The sequence below is a fragment of the Polistes canadensis genome, unplaced genomic scaffold (genome assembly GCF_001313835.1).
Source record: "Polistes canadensis isolate GaletaPanama2010 unplaced genomic scaffold, ASM131383v1 scaffold_71, whole genome shotgun sequence".
Lineage (NCBI taxonomy): Eukaryota > Metazoa > Arthropoda > Insecta > Hymenoptera > Vespidae > Polistes > Polistes canadensis.
The window spans coordinates 662,392-680,785 of record NW_014569618.1 but is presented as its reverse complement, the minus strand read 5'-3'; the positions used below and the strand labels follow the sequence as shown (position 1 = coordinate 680,785).

Here is an 18,394-nt window from a genome sequence, read left to right as displayed (position 1 = left end):
TAGAATAGAAATAATATATAAAATAAAAAATAGAGAAATAAAATAAAATATTTATTAAGATAAAAAATATTGTTGATCTTTGATTCCACGATTAAAACGTGTTAGAGAGTAAAAATATATAATACTATTATTATATACTAATTAGAGATTATTTTTGTTGTTGTTGTCTCGTTACAGTGAAATACTTAAGAGAGGTGACACCGTACTTCAGGAAAGCCTCGATCATACAGGAAGTCGGTTGGGAATTGCAACGTGGATTTCTCAGTGCGACACCACCACCACCAAAGTCACCACCCAGGGCAGACACTCGTTATCTGCCATTACAGCTTTGCAGACTCACCAGGGCGCATCCTTCCTCGGATCCTGGTAAGTCCTTCTTAAAGCATCTTCTTAAAGTACTTATATATATATTTCACAGAAACAAGAATACTTTAACTAATTATAACAATAATTCCTGTGAAAAATATTTCTTATATAATTTTATTTTATTTTATTGCATGTGTGTCGAAAAAAGTTCATTCAAAATTGACAAGAATATTATTTTTTTATTTGTTCATTCTCATCCAACAATTTGATTGTATTTACATATTGTTTTTTATGAGAAAAAATATTAGATATTCTCTTTTAGAAATTTAATATTTACTCCTACCATTTTGAACAAATGAAAGATAAAAATAAAAAGGAAATATTTGATCGAAACGAAACGTATCGATTTATTTATTTTATTTTATTTATTTATTGAAGGGATTCATTTAATACTACTTCCAGATAAATGTATTTTATTATATTTATATATGTATATATAGGTATATGTATATGTTTATATATATATATACACATATATATATATATAGAGATAAATTTGTGTTGAGTATTCCTAGAGGGCAAAACTGATCGCTCGTGAAGCTTTAATCCGATTAATCGGATCAGAATTGTTATAGTATTCTCTACGAAGACGTTTGTATTATAGTTTCCTCAAGCTTCTTACCATGATATCCGATTTATTGCTTGAAAACGTTCCTAATTCTACGAATTTCATTTCTTCCAAATCGAAATTTTGATATTTTATTTTTAAAATGTTTGTCTGTACATTACTCTTTTATTTACTTATATATATATATGCATATAAAATACTTAAATAACGATTGATATTATAATTACAATATTAAGAAAATATAAATTTTAAATTAACTAACATGAATAGGGGATTTCTAACACTTTACGTGGATTATTATCTTAAATGTAGATATTACTACTTTTTTTATCTTTCAATCTTTCAAAGTCCATCATTCCTCGAACGTCCTTGAGATAAAGAAAAGCGAATGAATTCTTAATTCTGTAAAGCTCCCCGAGTAATCCGAATTACGAACCACCAACAAGCCCTTCTTTCTTTCTTTCGAAAGAGAAATGCACTTTAAAAGAAGAAGAAGAAGAAGAAGAAGAAGAAGAAAAAAAGATGATAAAAAAAGTAAAAGAGAAAGAAAGAAAGAAAGAAATAAACAAACAAACGAAAGGAAGATATAAAAGGGATTAAATGGTTTAGAAGGGTCAGATAAAAAATACTTTTTCGTTAAATGAACTAACACACAATCAATATAATTTTAAAATAAAAAATCTTCATCTAAACTCGTTGTCATAATTCGTTAACTAACCGATAACCAATAAACAACTCTTCTCAATATTAAATTTACAAACTTACACCAAAATTACACTCATTTCAAATGATCAACAAACATTAACAAAATACATTCGTAAAATTGATTTAATAATTAATAACTCGTTTTATCCTAAAATTTGTTTATATAAAATAAAATTTGAAAATATATTTGCTGAATGAATTAAATTATTTTGTTTATACACATATATTATTTTACTCAACAATGTTATCGCGTTCGTACGAATAAACAAAAAAAAAAGGAGAAAAGAGTATTAAGGAAAAAAGAGAGAGAGAGAGAGAGAGAGAAAAAAATATGATTTAGGAAACAAACGGAAAAAAATAATAAAATAAATAAAACAAAACAAAACAAAAAATATAAAATATCCGCTAGCCCCAGATATGTGTGCTGTTATTTTAACCAAAATATTTTCGGGTCTGTTTCATTCGCGAATAACACGCGTTGTGGTTACGTTCAATCGATCGGAATTGTTGTCGAATTAACCGTTGGTATTTGCTACGAATTTAATATCTCCCTCGTTACGAATACGTTGGTACCCAAAATCCACCCCCCTCTGACCCTCCTGACCCTCCCGAAACGCCTTTTATTGCTATTATTTTTTTTTTTCTTTTTTTTCCCTACTTTTTTTCTTCTTTTTTCAATCGAGAATAACGAGCATTTTTTATTTCGATTCTTTTATTTTTTCACGTTTTATATTCTCCAATAAGAGTTCACGAACGAACATATGGTATACCATTTTCTAATTTTGTGTTTTGCTTTATTAATTTTACATTAGTTAACATTCATTTATTTGTAACTTCAAATTATTCAGATATATTAATAATGTAATGTGACAATATTTTAAAAGTCGCCTAATACAAAAATTGTTGTCAATTAATTGTGTTCGATTATTTTTCATTAATTATTAATTTTTCGATATAATACACACAAGAACAAAATTATATTTCTAATCAATCGTTATGATATTATTTCAAATACGCATTTAAATAATTACTAATTAAAATGATTTTGTGTGTTTTCGAACAATTATCTAAAATCTATTGACCGAATTTTAATTCGAATATATAATTTGTGCATATCTGTGAGTTAAAATAAATAAATATTATTATATAAATAATTTATTATTCGTAATAGTACTTTCCGTTGATTAATTATACCATACATTTATTCATGTAGTATATAGTCTCTTTCGTAGAGTAATATTTATTTAAAATTGATTACCTTACTCCTACAAATTACACCGTGTATATACGCAAACTTCTAATTGTAACAATTTGTAGTTAATTAACAATAATCAAACTTATATTTTACCGATCACGCTGTGTACCTCATACGTTCATAAACACACTATATGCATACATGAATATACAATTTCATTAAATGTTAATTACGTACCCGTAATTGCTAATGTAACCTATAACGAACTTGATAATTGAGAACAATCACAAACCTATTCTCTAATCGATCAATTTTCCTAATCCATAATGAGATCATTTCCTTAATAAAAAAACACTACGTTTATAAATTCCACTAAAAAAAAAAAACAATCACATACCATATTATAAGTTGCATGAATATATATTCCAACATAAACTTTAATTATTAACACAATTTACCTTGACCTTACATTTATCCAAACCACCCCCTCACTTACTAACTAATACTAACACGATCTTATTTCTTTCTATTTTCTTTGTCTTTTTTATATCCTAAAAAACGTTAGGTTTTCTGGACGATTTAACAGATCTAAGCTAAACCCTCCACCCCCTATCCACCCTCCGTGTATGTTCAGCAGTCTTTCTACTGTCAATTGAACAAGGATACACGACTAGTACAAACATAGTGTGTAGTAGTAAAAGGTTAGGTAGTATGTTAGTAATAGTAGCTAGCACGCGTTTGTTGATGGTACGAGTGAGACTAGGAGGTAGAGAAATAGTGTTGGTAGTACGGGGGGTGGAAAGGGGGAAAGGAAGTGGGGGTTGGGAGGATGCGAGAGTTAAATTAGTTTCCGGGGGCAAAAGCTGTCTGCCGGCCGGTTTTCAGGGCTAACCCCGTGTATAATTCCAGAACAGCTCCATCAGGCCGGAACCCACAAAGAACCTTCCATCCAAACCATCCACTACTGACACCAAGTACCAGCTAACGTTACTATATACTACCAACACTGATATAACAATGTTAGTTTCGCTACTGTAGATACTAATACTATCAAAAGTCGCATCAGTTTCTCTATCTTTGTCTTTCTCTCTCTCTCTCTCATACTCATTCTATTCCACATGGTGGGTGGTGGTGGTGGTGGTGGTGGGTACTCGTGCGACCACCTTACTCAGACTTTCCAGGCTCTACTACACTTCGCGAACTTAATTACCATCGAATAATTGCATTCTATATGCTGTCCGTCTGATTAATGAGCTTGATTTATCTGATTTTCTATGGTTACACAGATATTGGATTTGCTTTTTGTATTTCTTCTCTTTATTCTTTTTATTCTTTTTCTTTTCAATTGGTACGTTCGACTCGTTAGGATCGAATTTTAAATTTTATTGGGTTTTTTACTTTTTTATTTATAATATTAAGGATAGCATCGATATATATATACTCGTATTGTTTTGAGTGATGTAAAAATAAAATTAAAAAATAATATTTTTAATTGTCATATCTTTTTTTAATATGAATATTGAAAAAAGAATATATGATATTATAATACATTAATTATTACACAAATGTTAGTGTAATCTCTAACAGATTTTTAAAAAACAATTTAAAAAGATATATCACACAATAAGAGAAATTAATTAGTTAAATAAGACAGATATTAAAAAAAAAAGAAAAAAAAAAAAGAAAATAATAGAAACAAGTATAGGACAGGCGTGTAAGGAATTAGATCGATTATTAATTAGATCATACATAGATATTGTGTCATCCTTGATATCCGACTAAGAACAGATGCGAGAATGGGATTAAACGCATGCGTGGAAATCACCGCTAGAGATAACATTAATCACATCGTGTTTGTAACACCTGCATGCATTTTCGTTACAAGATCACGCTTCTCCCTCGCTCCCCCCCAAGTGTCTTATCTCCGTGATCTACTAATCTAATTGAAAATTTGTGAAGAAAAAATATGTGTGCATTTAATATAAAAATTTCAGTATATATATTTTATATTTTTACAAAATGTTAAAACAATAATATGAAAGTTTATCGAGATTTGTGATGTAATACTCGTACGCGTATGTTATCACGCGAAATCAAATTTGTTTGTTAATATTGTAAAAAGTTTTTTTTTTATCTTGCAAAGAAATTATTATTTTTAACGATTTCTTTGATATCACTTTCTGTTGGTGATCGAACGATGAAACGTTTAAAGATCATTGAACCGTTAATATTCTCACATACCAATCGTCTAACTGTTTGTGGTCGTAATGTAACACGATTACGATGCCATTAACAGTACGTTATTACTCCATGTATCGAATTGCAATGGTTCAGAACATTCTACGCGATCCTTTTCGTTATCCTGTATTCCTTGGTATTCCCTGTCTTATACACGCAAACCTCATAAAATGAAAACGATAAACTTGTCAACTTCAATAAGCTTATTTTCTTCTTTATGTTTTTTTCTCTGTCTTGTTTTTTTATCTCTCCTCTTAAAAAAGAATAACGAATGCCTTATTTACGAAAACTCACGAATTTTATTATAACGTTAATAAATATATACGTAACAAATAAACAAAAATATTAAAATTGTTTAATATAATATTATATAATGTATATAATGTTAAATTTATTATAAGAAATTATTTGTCAAAATAAAATGATACTTTTTAAATATTCAAACAAATAAATAAATGATTAATAATACTCACAATGTTGTTTCCATTCCTTCTTGTCTTTAATTTAAATAAAGATTAGACTAGAGTTTTATGGATTGTTTAATAATTTACAAAAAAAGTTATCTTTTATATTTTTCTTTACAAAAAAAGTATTCTTTAATATTTATTTCTTTGTTTGTATATATGCGATATTAAAATTTCTCCTTAACATTTCTAAAAAAAAAAACAAAAGAAATATTAATATCGAATATTACGACGATATAAGTATTCACAATATTTGATTAGATTCTTTATGAATAATCTTATTGATTTTTCAACAAACTTCAAAGATATTTATTCACGATAGAAACATAAATAAAATTTTCAATCCTTGAAAAACTCATTGAAACATATTCTCGTATGAACTGAAGTTAACATAAAAAAAAAGAAAGAAAGAATAAAATCGTTTCGTTAAGTAATTAGAAAACAAATATATACCAAATATGCATTTACCTATATATATGAACACCTTTGACAGATGGAAAATGTCGAGTTACCTGATTAACTTACGATTGGATTGCTTTGATCGTGCATCCATAAACGTATGGAAACCTTTTGAAGAGTCTTCAGTTTGATTCTCACTTTTAACTTTACCACCTAAGCAATTGCAACCCTAACAGAGACAGTGAACCTAAAGCACAACTCATCCTTTTCTAATAGTCATTTTGACTGAGAGACAGAAATTATCCCTCTTGGTAGGTAAGGTATTCGTCGTCTTTCACAACCTACAGATGATCCTGCTGATCCCTTTCCGTGATGCCTGAGAAACCCTTTGAGTGTTCGTTGGTGCAAACACCAGTAGTAGAACCAGAGAGTGCGTATGCTGACGCAAGCACTAACCGCAACCCATGCGAAAGCATTTGCTGCTAGCAAATCAACTGAATTCTATCTCTCTCTCTCTCTCTCTCTCTCTCTCTCTCTCTCTATGTTTCTCTCTCTTTCTGTTTCATTTGGATCCCTCGGAGAAATCGTTCTGAGAGCGGTCTCTTGAGGTATTGAGAGAAAGTGAAAGAGAGAGAGAGACAGAGAGAGAATAAATTAATAGAAGGCAATACCGTGATTGCACAAATATTAATTAATCAAAACTCTACCAAGTATATATGCTAAAAGTATTTACTTTTTCAAATCTTCATCTTACTTATTCTAATTTATTCTATCATTTTTGTTATCTTTTCTTTCCCCCTTCGGTTTTGTATACTAATATTTCATTTTTGTACTTAAAGATGCATTCGAGAATGAATTATATCAAATGATATATTGAATTTATATTGAAATAAATATTCAAATCGAGAATTAAAAATTAATTGAATTATTTGTATATATTTTTATGTTATTTAAATATCTTACATATATATATATATACAGAAATACACAATAAACTTTTATAAAAAATAATGATATTAGCGCGTAAGTTTAATTTATAAGTTAAATTAATTTAAAACTAGTTACAAATAAAACGAACCTTAGAGAGAATTCCGAGAAATCTATCACAAACTGCCAGTAGATATAGCAGTGAAAATTACATCCGTATGGTGCAAAGTTTGCGACTCGATTGCGGTTAACGAATCGCCGTTGGACTTTACTAGATAGATAGATAGATATATAGATAGATAGATAGATAGATAGATAGACCTAAAACGTGCGAGAAATAGAGGAAGTGATAGAGTGACAGGGAATATTGGTTAACGATTGCAACAGGGCCATACCACCACCATATTCTACTCGTAATAACGAGCCCATAACGTAGTACCCAACCGTCAACGCTGAATTTTATGACGTAGGTTGTAAATTTCACCTTGATACCTTCCTATATGATGATTGCTCGACGTTACAGGAAGATGAGAAAGTCACCACCACCACCATAAGAACTTTTAGGGTTGTTTGATGATACCTAAAAGCCTAAGTAAATAGAAAAAGTATTTTTAACAACGAAAGGGAAGGGGGAGGGGGAAAAAGAAAAATACTGAAAGATTTACCCCCTTCCTCTTTTGTAATAGGGTAATAATACTAACACGAACAAATTTTACGACTAAAGTTTCTTGTATATCTTTCATGCGTGCTATGACGAATGCTATTCGTCGTCAAACATTTTCCATCTTTTTATATTTCTCTCTCTCTCTCTTTCTTTCTTCTTTTCTTTTTTATTACAGTATTTTCCTCTCAACGTTTTTATGTCAGATAATTCAAATAAAAAATTGTTTTGTTGAATTATCATTTACATCACAGATGCCATTACTATTATAATTATTATTTTTAAATCACATTATTACATATACCATTATTGTTATATTTTTCTTCTTAAATAAGTTATTTCGAATTAATTGTTTTTATTTTCGGGTTGCTTTATGTAGAATTTTTCTCTATTTTTTTCTTGGTTTCCCTTTTAGTCGCCTCTTACGACAAGCAGGGATTACTGAGGGGTTATTCTTCCCCGCCACCCTCACGGGGATTATTGTTATTATTATTTTGGATATATTGTTGTTTTTATATTTTTGGAAATATTACAAAGTTCTATTTTACGTGTATTTAATATTTTATTTCAATGGGGTGTGTTTTAATAAACCTGATATACGGTTTTACGAATACTAAAATACAATACATATATACCAGTTACTAAAAAAACACGATTATACAAGGATACTGAAAAATATAAAAAACACGTTTAATAACATATTCATGTTTTTCTTTCACGTATTTAAATATATTTACGTATATTAATTTACATGAAAAAAAGTCTATGATCAAGGTGATTAATTTCATTTTATTTTTTACTACGAATGATATGGGCGCATTTACACAGTCGTGAAAGGTACTTTAATCTAATAAAAAAATATATCTAAACAAAAAATTATATATAATACATATATGTTATTTTGTTGAAAAATAATTATTACGTTGAAAATAAATATACAAATTCGAGATACAATTTGATAAGATAAGAATTGTTAAAATACAACATTTGTGTGTTTGGAAATAAGAAAAATCATAGGAATATAGAAATATAGAAATAGAAGAGTATATTTCTATACTTTGATTTTGATGGTACACCGAGCGTCAATTTGCAAAACCAATATAGGAAAAGCAACGAACTACCGTATATGACTGTTACGTGGTATACACAGTGCACTCGGCGAAATAAAACGGCCCGGATGGCAAAGGGCTGAAAAGGTTCGATAAACTTCGAGATCGAGTTTGCTCGATATACGTCGAGATATGTCGAATCGAAACGAGTATGCGAAATAAGGCGAATCCACTTACAAACTACATTTGCTTCGGTAAAATAGGACAAAGAAAATGATTGAGAAAAAGGGGAGACACAAAAATGTAATGGAAAAGAAGAAGAAAAAAAAAAAAGAAATTAAATCAAATCATAGAGATAAAAAAAAGTGACTGAAAAAGAAAAGACAGAGAATGAATGAATGTACAAAACAAAAAAATACAAGAAATATACGACAATAATTATTATTTTTATGATTAATTTTTAGTGCATAATATAATGTGTATATTGAATGATTGTTAATGTAATCAAAATTCTTTATCGAAGTATCTCAAATATTTTATATAGAAAAGACTTCATATAATTTATATTATATATATATTAATTTTGATATTTTATTATTAAATTTAATATTTTATAATATTATAGGTGTATTTATATATATATGCATACTTAGTGAAAATTTATGGAAATCTGTAAGTAGGATCCGGCTGAGAGGATGAAGACGGATGGTAAGATACTAATTTCCGTTCTACTACAATTTCCTTTCTTTCATAGAAAATGTTACATTGTTAATATAAGTCGACACGATTGTAATTATTCCTATCTAATGACATAGAATTATAAACGATTCATTTAATTTTTATATTAACGATATGAAACTTCAATCGATAAAATTATTATATACATTTATTAATTTTACAATCAAAAAAATTTATGAATATATATAATTATTTAATTTATATTTTGTGTTACTACACGATTTCTCGTATTATCTAAATCTAAAGTTGTATCACAAATTAAATTCTGCAAATTTACTTTTATTCTTATATTAATTCCTATTAATTATTTATTTTCTAAACAAATCAATATGGGAATTATATTTAAATAAATTATTATGCAATATATGACGATCTCATTATGCAAACAAAGATCTTTATTTGTCTTTGATGATTTTTATCATTTGAATGAACACAAAGGGGTAATATATCGATCAAAGAGGAAAGGCTTAACCCAATTTCCAGCTGGATTTAACCACAAACCTTCTCTCTCTCTCTCTCTGTATCTCTCTCCCATTTTCACTTACACATAGATATATCGTATCATCGTTCGCGCCACGTTAATTATCTTGAACGCCCACCGACATCGATCGTATTTACCGAATCAATCACAATTATCAAGGATCGCTATTGTCGACACCCTAGTACCTCGTTTGTTAAAGTTTCTCACTTGAAATATCTTCAATTCAAAAATTGCATAATTATATACCGTATATATATTTTACCATCAAAGCCGGAAATCAGTCATTGCTAATAATTCCTCGGCATTGTTATCAAATTGTACAATTTACAGCATTGCAATCTCTAATATTCCTTTGAAAAGTTTCGAAAATTCTACAAATGGCTGCCACATTGAAATCAAGAAGTATAATAAGATCAACAAAAATGACTTAACAAGTTTTAAATTTATATTTATTCAATACGTTGTAACACAAATATTTCAAACAAATAGTAATACAACAAAATTTACTACAAATCTCGGTAAAAAAAATCATTTCTATTTCGGAACGATGAGCTTAACTTAATCGTAATCGACATAACCTACATTTTTACGCGAATTCTTAAATATGGCGCAAAACGTTTAAAAAAATAAAACAAATAGTCATATAGTATATTATACAATATAAATCTATTAAACATTTATTAAATTTTACGACAAAATAAGCCTAATTAATGATATAATCAATATTTTCTATATAATATATTCTCTCTACGAATTCACACACCAAAAACAAAAGACTTTAACGTATAATTAAATCAATCAATACGCTTTTACTTACATTCACAACACAACGTTTTCTTACATCTTATCTCATAAATTCTCAAAACTAAACAATAACTATTATACATAATATATAACTATCGTTAGGAAATTATATTAAACGATTCATATATCTCGAACATTTTCTACGAATTCGTGAGAAATGAGATAGTTCGGAGATCGATCTTAAGGTAGAATGAGATTCACGTGGTAAATTCGGTTGGTTGCTAACGCTCGGTTAATTAAACGCATTATATTCGCTTGAAGAGAATGAGTAAGAGAGAATAAGAGAATAAGAATGAGAGAAAGAGAAAGAGAGAGAAAGTGGCTTTGCTCGACTTAATTCGAATTAGCGGTATCTTCCGTACTAGGCCGCTTAAGTCCTTCGCGTTAATGAAACTACGAAAGCGCTCGAGCCGAGTTTACGCGAGTCCAACCCCCCCCCCCAACCCTTCGAACAACTCCTACCCTTATTTTCAACCCGATTCTCGTGGTGAACGCAAGCAAGCAAGCTCAAACCTTCGAGGTATCGATCGAGGTGGTGCTTTCATTGGACACGCGACTAGTTTCAACGACGACAGCATGCCTGTCGTTTACCCTTCCCTTTTCTTATCTCTGCATTCATCATCTATCTCTCTCTCTCTCTCTCTCTCTTTCTTTCTTTACATCTATCTCGCTTTGTTCTTACAGAGAAAACAGAAGTTTCAACTCATCTTCTTGGTTACGCCAAGCGAATACATCGCTTCAAGGCTAACTTCCTAACTTCTCTTCTACCTTTTGCACTTTGAATTTGTTAACTTTGAGCCTCTATCGAATTGGAATAGCTAACATCAAAGTGGATTGAGTTCCTATTGGCTTATTTAACCTACGCGGTAGGATGATTTTAACAAGTTCGAAATGAAAAATACAAAAAAAATATATAAATAAAATAGGCAAGACAGTATCCACAAATGTGAAATTATTTTCATCGTAGGGATTTGATGGGGGTTGTGAAAGTTATATAGAAATATGTTTGACGTATTGATATTTTTGATAGGTATGCTCATAGAAATGAAATAGTTTTTTTTTAGATCAAAGTTAATCGAACTTTTGGTGAGACGTTTATAAAATTGTTTTGATATTTCTATTTAAAACTTTGGCATCTTGATGCATACGGTATTATATTATATTTCACTTTATTTCATTGAAATTAATGATATCTGATGGTGTAATGTTACAAATAATATAACACGACGAAATAACCGAAATATGATCCCGTTTTAAATATTTTAACTTTGGTAATTTTGTTAAAATAAAATAAAAAATAAAAATACGATAGTAGAATAAAATTTGTTGAATTATTGGAGGAAACATTTATGACACTTAATACATAATTTTAGATCCGACTAGATGTAACGTTGATTTGTTGAAAACTTAATCTGAAAATATTTACGAATTTTCTAATGCATTCCATTTTACAAATTAACAAGAAAATAAAATTTGTACAAGATTATTATAAAGAATTGATATTACTTAAATACCAAGTAAAAAAATAATTATTAATTAGTAAATGTGTATACACATTGAACAAATGTAACACTATTAAAGCGAATGCAACGTGCTTGAAATGTTGAAAAAGCATGAACATAAGAATAGCAGAAGATTGATTTCAATGTACAATACGAAATAGGGTATACCTTGAAAAGGTTCTCTCTCGGGGATAGCAATCTACCGTGACATTTGTCATGATTGAAAATTATTGGTTAGAAGGGACGTGCTTTGATGAAATAAAGTTACTTTTGTTGGTATCAAAGTCGAGTCACGCGAATACCCAGACAATTAGGAGCACAAGGAAGATGATGATGTGGTCTGGTGACTGGGTATTTCAAAGATAGAATTGTTCAACGAAGAAAATATATACTATGAGAAAGAGAGAGAGAGTGAGAAAGATATATAGACTATGTACAAATCAACACAATTGCTTGAAAAGGGATAGCTTTTCACTGAAAGTAGGCCATAATGTCGTCCTATTGTCCTGTACACCTCACTTTGTCGTTACGGATTGGAAACCTTGTTAACTCTTCCGGAAACTGTTAACAGTGGCACGTTCGAAAAGCGAGCTCTCTACTCGATAAATCCAAAACCAGCCCAACCCTCATTCTCCTCTACCCTATCTCACAACCAAACTGAATCCGAAACATGGCTTCTACGATTTCATATCTCATTATTCCACATGTCTCGTGATGAAAGTCTTCTTACTCTTCTCATGCATCAATCTTTTCCTAAGATACACAAATATATTTCTATTTGATTTTTAATAAATATTATCTCTCGTGTTGATTATTATTGTCTGGGAGAATACCTGCAAATTTAATGAATAAATTGGTTTGTGTTTTTACAAATTTTTATTATTCCCATTTTGTTATATATATAAATATATTAAAATATAAAGATTGATATTATATGTGAAAATGTTGGAATGCATTTTTATTGAAATTATAATAGGATATTTTTTTAAGTTAATTTAATTCGTTTTATAAAAATTGATCTTTCGATAGGAAGGATATTCTTTATAATTTATAAACGATCATATTTAATGTATAAATAAGATCAATCTTATCGCATCTAGATATTTCTATAATATCTACAAACGTATATATCAATAAGAGTAAATAAATTAATACGATCGTTCAAATTCTATATCTTTTCTATTAATAAAGTAATCGAAAATTTTCTATAATCTATATCCAAAATGAATTATATATATATATCCTTTTATCCTCCTGACATCCCGTTATATAAAATAATCTAAAATCTTCAAACTTTTCATGCATACAAAAATTAATGATCAACCAAACCTCAAAGTTCAGAATTCCTGATGCAAAATAATTCAATAAAAGCGAATAAATTCGGTATTAGTAGTGATGGTAGTGATGGGAGATGGTTGAGGGCTAGCAAATTGGGTTAACGAGAAAAAGAAGAAGAAGAAAAAAAAAATATCTTTTTTCGAAAATTATGAATCGGACAAAAAAAATAATCTGATCAGATTTGAACAAGGAAGTTGTCCAATGGGGTACGTAGGACTAACAGGAGTATCCGGGAGTCAGAGATTGAAATCTCGCAAATGTGTAGTTCAGCGACGGTGATTCATCCTGTGACGCGTTAGCACCGTTGATATCCACCTCCGAGAGCACACTCAGTCTGCTAGTATACAGAATGTACATCGTGTATACACTAGGTATGGTATTACGATTCGATGGAATCGCCGATTGGCCCGTTGGGAAATCGACATTCAATTGTCCTGCGACACAACCGATATGAACCGTCGTTTGTGGTTGCATCCTAGCTGTCTCTATGATTCCGAAACTGGATTACTACAACGATCGATTTCCTTGCCTCGACACTCACAAAATATAATAATATTTTCTTTACTCTTCTTCTTTTTTTTCTTTTTCTTTTTTTTTTTTAATTATTTTATCTTCTCCTTCTCGAATTTTGATCTCTCGATTTTTTGGAACCTACGGGACGATTATTAAAATATAATCGTGAACATAATTCTAGATAATCATTCGATTGATTTTTATATTTGTTTCATTATATTTTAATGATTATTTCATCATTTGATGTATGATATTAAATTGATGATGATTTTTAGAATAATATATGTTTTTTGAGAAAAAAAACTACCATAGTGAAGGATTGTTTGGTTGAAGTGTTTAAAAATAATCTCACGGGGGGTTGGGGAGGGGCTGGAACAAAAAAGGTACGTGTAATTATTGTTGCGTGTAAATTCCTTTTCTACGATCGTAACAGTTCTATCTGCCAACAACAGCCTGTTAAGAGAAACTAGTTAGCAGTTGGACAAACAATTCGGAATTACATTGCTATGTATATATATATCCTCGTTGATGTAAGCAGCTTTCAAAAGAAGATACTGAATTTTGTAATTATAATAATATGTTTCTATTTATATGGAATAAACATAATTATAATAAAATTAATGTTACTATATTAACCGCTAACTGATCACTAATAATAATAATAATAAAAAAAACAACAAAAAACTCGATTTAACATTACTTTTGTATAGGAAAAAAAAAAAAAATAAACCCCATCCTCTTCCTCCACCTCCTCCGAAAAGAGACAAAAAAAAAAAAAGAAAAAGATCTATCCTTTTTAACCCCAAAAACAAATTTGTATAGCCGTAAACAAACGATAGTAGTGCTCTCAGGTTTATATCACCAATCGTTATTCACGATTCGTATTTAGATAAGAGTTCATCGTACTCTATCGGTTACTATTGGAAACTGGAAATAGCATGAATTCACGCTCTTTCGTTTAAACCTGCCAATTTCTCGCGGATATATATAGCAGTCTGACACGATATAAAGAAGGACAGTGCAACCCCAACAATAATACACAAGAACGAGAAAGAGAAAGATAGATAGATAGATAGATAGACAGACAGATAGATATATAGATAGATAGATAGATAGATAGAAAGATACTAGATAGATAGACAGAGAATAGACAGAAACACACTTGGAACCTTTCTCTTTCTCTCTCTTTAAGGTTGTGATGGGTAGGAGGGTAAAGGGGGATGACGATGAAGTCTAAAGGGTTAAAGAGAAAGTCGAACGAGTAGGGGAAGAACAAAGTTCGCACGGATTCGATGTTCTCTTCCCTTTCTATGGCGGCCTTGGTTGGAAAAGTTCAAATGCACGTTCGTTCTCATTCCCTTCGTTCATTCCCTTTACTCCCTTCCACCATTCCTCTGTCTAACACCATACAAAACGTACGAATAGATCCTTCGACACGTTTATACACGAACGGGGTGGGGGAACACCCCCCCTGCAACCCTAACGCAACCCTAGCACAACGAAAAGTGAATGAAGACTGGAAAAGGGAATTGAGGCTTCGCTTCGGGGTTGTAAGACCAGGGGGTACGATTCGAGGAAATGGGGGTTAGGGGTTGGGGGTTTGGGGTGTTGGGAGTTGAGGGGGTTGGTAAAAGGAAATAGTTGCGAATCCTACCGCAAAAAGTTTCAACATAGTGGGCAATTCCCTCGATGCGATGCGATGTTGTTACACATTTCACGGAAAACCACGAAACGAACTGGACAGCTTAACGTTTTCTCTCTCTCTCTCTCTCTCTCTCTCTCTCTCTCTCTCTCTCTCTCTTTTTCTATTTCTCTTTGGGACTTTCGAAACCTCTTTACCCCCTCCTCACCACACCGTCCGCCGATTTGAAATAATCATCATTTTTTTATTTTACGAGATTCGAAGCTTTTTTTTTTTTTTACGAGCGAAATNCCACGAAACGAACTGGACAGCTTAACGTTTTCTCTCTCTCTCTCTCTCTCTCTCTCTCTCTCTCTCTCTCTCTCTCTTATTCTATTTCTCTTTGGGACTTTCGAAACCTCTTTCCTCTCTCTCCCCAAAAACCCCCTGCCCCAACCCTCTTACCATTTTCTCTTAGTATCTGTCTTTGATACACGCGTGTTCGTTTGAAATAGTTCTATGATATGTTTAACGTATGCGTGTTTGTTGTTTGAAGATTTATTTTATGTGGTTTGTGAATTTTGTTTCTTTTTTTTCTTTTTCTTGGTATCAAAGAAGAAAGATTTCGTTGATACAATTTGTGTGAATAGAATGAATGATTAAAGTATATTTGTTTTACTTACAATTTCTAATTTCTCGTGAAATGACTTGAATTGTGAAGTGTAATTGTGTGTTGTGTAGTTTGCGAAGAGAAATTTTGTTGATTTTCTATGTATAATTTAAACCTCGTTAAGGATCTCATTGTATCTAGTTTTTAATTATTCGCGAAATAGCTTGACCTAATTTATCTATTTATCGTTTAATTATTTTCTAACAATGGTCAACTCAATTATCGATTTATATTAATTGAAATAAATCAAGGAAAAATGTATGAACAAATTTATACGTTTGGCCTAAACATTTCTATTGTTTCTGTTTTCTTTTCTTTTTTTCAATTTAATTTTTAAAGGACTCGTTATTTTCGTATTTAACGGGAAACGAGTTTATGCAAATATAATACTTGTCTCTCTGTCTATTCATCTATCTGACAATATATTTATTTCTATCTTTTTCTTTCATTCTTTTTGTATATAATATGTAGGTATAGTATACGACACACACACACACACACATATATGTCGTCCAGTAAATTATCGTCGCCGAAACTCATATAACAATGGAGCATGACTTTAAACGAGGAGGGAACTTTAACGATTATTAAACGCGCCATCCTGCCTTTGAGCTAATGACTTTACAACTATTTCCTATCTGAAAGCTAAAAGCCCAATTATTATTTAACAACTAGAGACTATCGAGAAGGATTCCCTATACCATAACCTGTCTATCTCTACCATTATACACCCTCATGGTGTAAGTATATATATTTTATCTTAATTAATTATTATAATATTTATTCAGATTATATTAAATTAAATTGAAAAAATATCGCAAAAATATTTAAAAAATATTATAAATTAAAAATCAATATAAAATATTATTTATTTCGTATATTAATTATTTCATGTAAACGTATGATATATTTTCGATTAGAACATAATGGAAATGTTTAGAATGAATTTTATTAAATGTGATGTTGAGAATAAAACGTTTGAAAAAAATTGTACAAAAGTTTTGTTACGTTTTAATGAAATATTAGATACATATTAAAAAATGATAATTATTTTATTACCATATGAAAATGAGAAAATGTAGGATATAGTATGTTACACTATGATTCTAAACATTTCATATATGTATAAGTATGAATTTATTTTCCAATTTGAGAATGTTATTTCGAAAATTGTATATATTCCTCGTAAAATTTAATTGAATAACTAACAAACTAATGAAATTAACGATTAATGACTAAAAAGCAATCGCAAGGTTTCGTTTTCGTTATAAGAAGGGATGAAATTTCTACCTTATGGTTGAAAGACGATCGAAACTGTTTCCGGTAATTGTATTTTCCGCATCTTGAAACAGTGAGACACTAAGAAAAGTGGCACCCCTAGTCGTTCTCCAACTATTACGTGTTACTCCTTCATGCGAGATAAAACGTTTACAGGCCCTAGGCAACTTGAAAACCTCTTTAAACCCTTTTTTTTTTTTATTTTTTTATTTTCCCTTCTATCTTACACTATCTTTTACAAATTACTTTTTCTTATTTTCCTTTATTTCTTTTTTATTTGTTATCAATGACAATAACGAACATGTATTGTAACAAATATCCTAAACTCTCACTTTTTTCAAATTATCCGAAAAATTCGGAACAATATTTTTCTTTTTTTTTTTATACTTTTATATATTTGTTTTTTTTTTTTCTCTTATATATTAAGAACCAATACTTAATGGAAGAGAATTCGAGGGTAACGGATACGATAAACTTTTCGATTGGTCTATATGCACTGAGTACTTCGATAAAGAACTTTACAAGAAGTTAGAATGAAATTTGTGTGTGTGTGTGTCACGTTAACAAGCTTCTCGTTTGGTAAGAAGAAAGTCTCAAAATTAAGGCTCTTAAAAATGTTGTAGATTTAATTGAATAGTATTAAAAAAGAAAGTAAAGAATGAATGTTGTTTAGATTCATTATGGTGTTAGAAATATGACTCTGTGTAATATAAATTATGATTAATAAATAAATTTTGTGATTTAATTTTAAACTTACCTGTGAATCATATCGATTAATCTCAAAGTTTTATTAAATATTATTATTTTATGGAAATCATTAATTATCTTTTTTCCTTTATGTGTTTTTTCTTTTTTTTTAGATACCTATATATATTAT

General features: G+C 29.9%; 1 protein-coding gene across 1 annotated transcript in view; it reads left to right on the top strand.

Annotated features, from left to right (window-relative positions):
• Positions 1-177: 177 nt before the first annotated feature.
• The window catches only part of LOC106786296 (beta-1-syntrophin-like), a gene marked incomplete at its 5' end in the record, with an annotated part of 134,046 nt that continues 115,829 nt past the window's right edge, over positions 178-18,394 (top strand). Inside the window, one exon of the mRNA XM_014747505.1 lies at positions 178-366. Coding sequence (XP_014602991.1) covers positions 178-366 — 189 coding nt within the window. The remainder of the gene's footprint in view (positions 367-18,394) is intronic.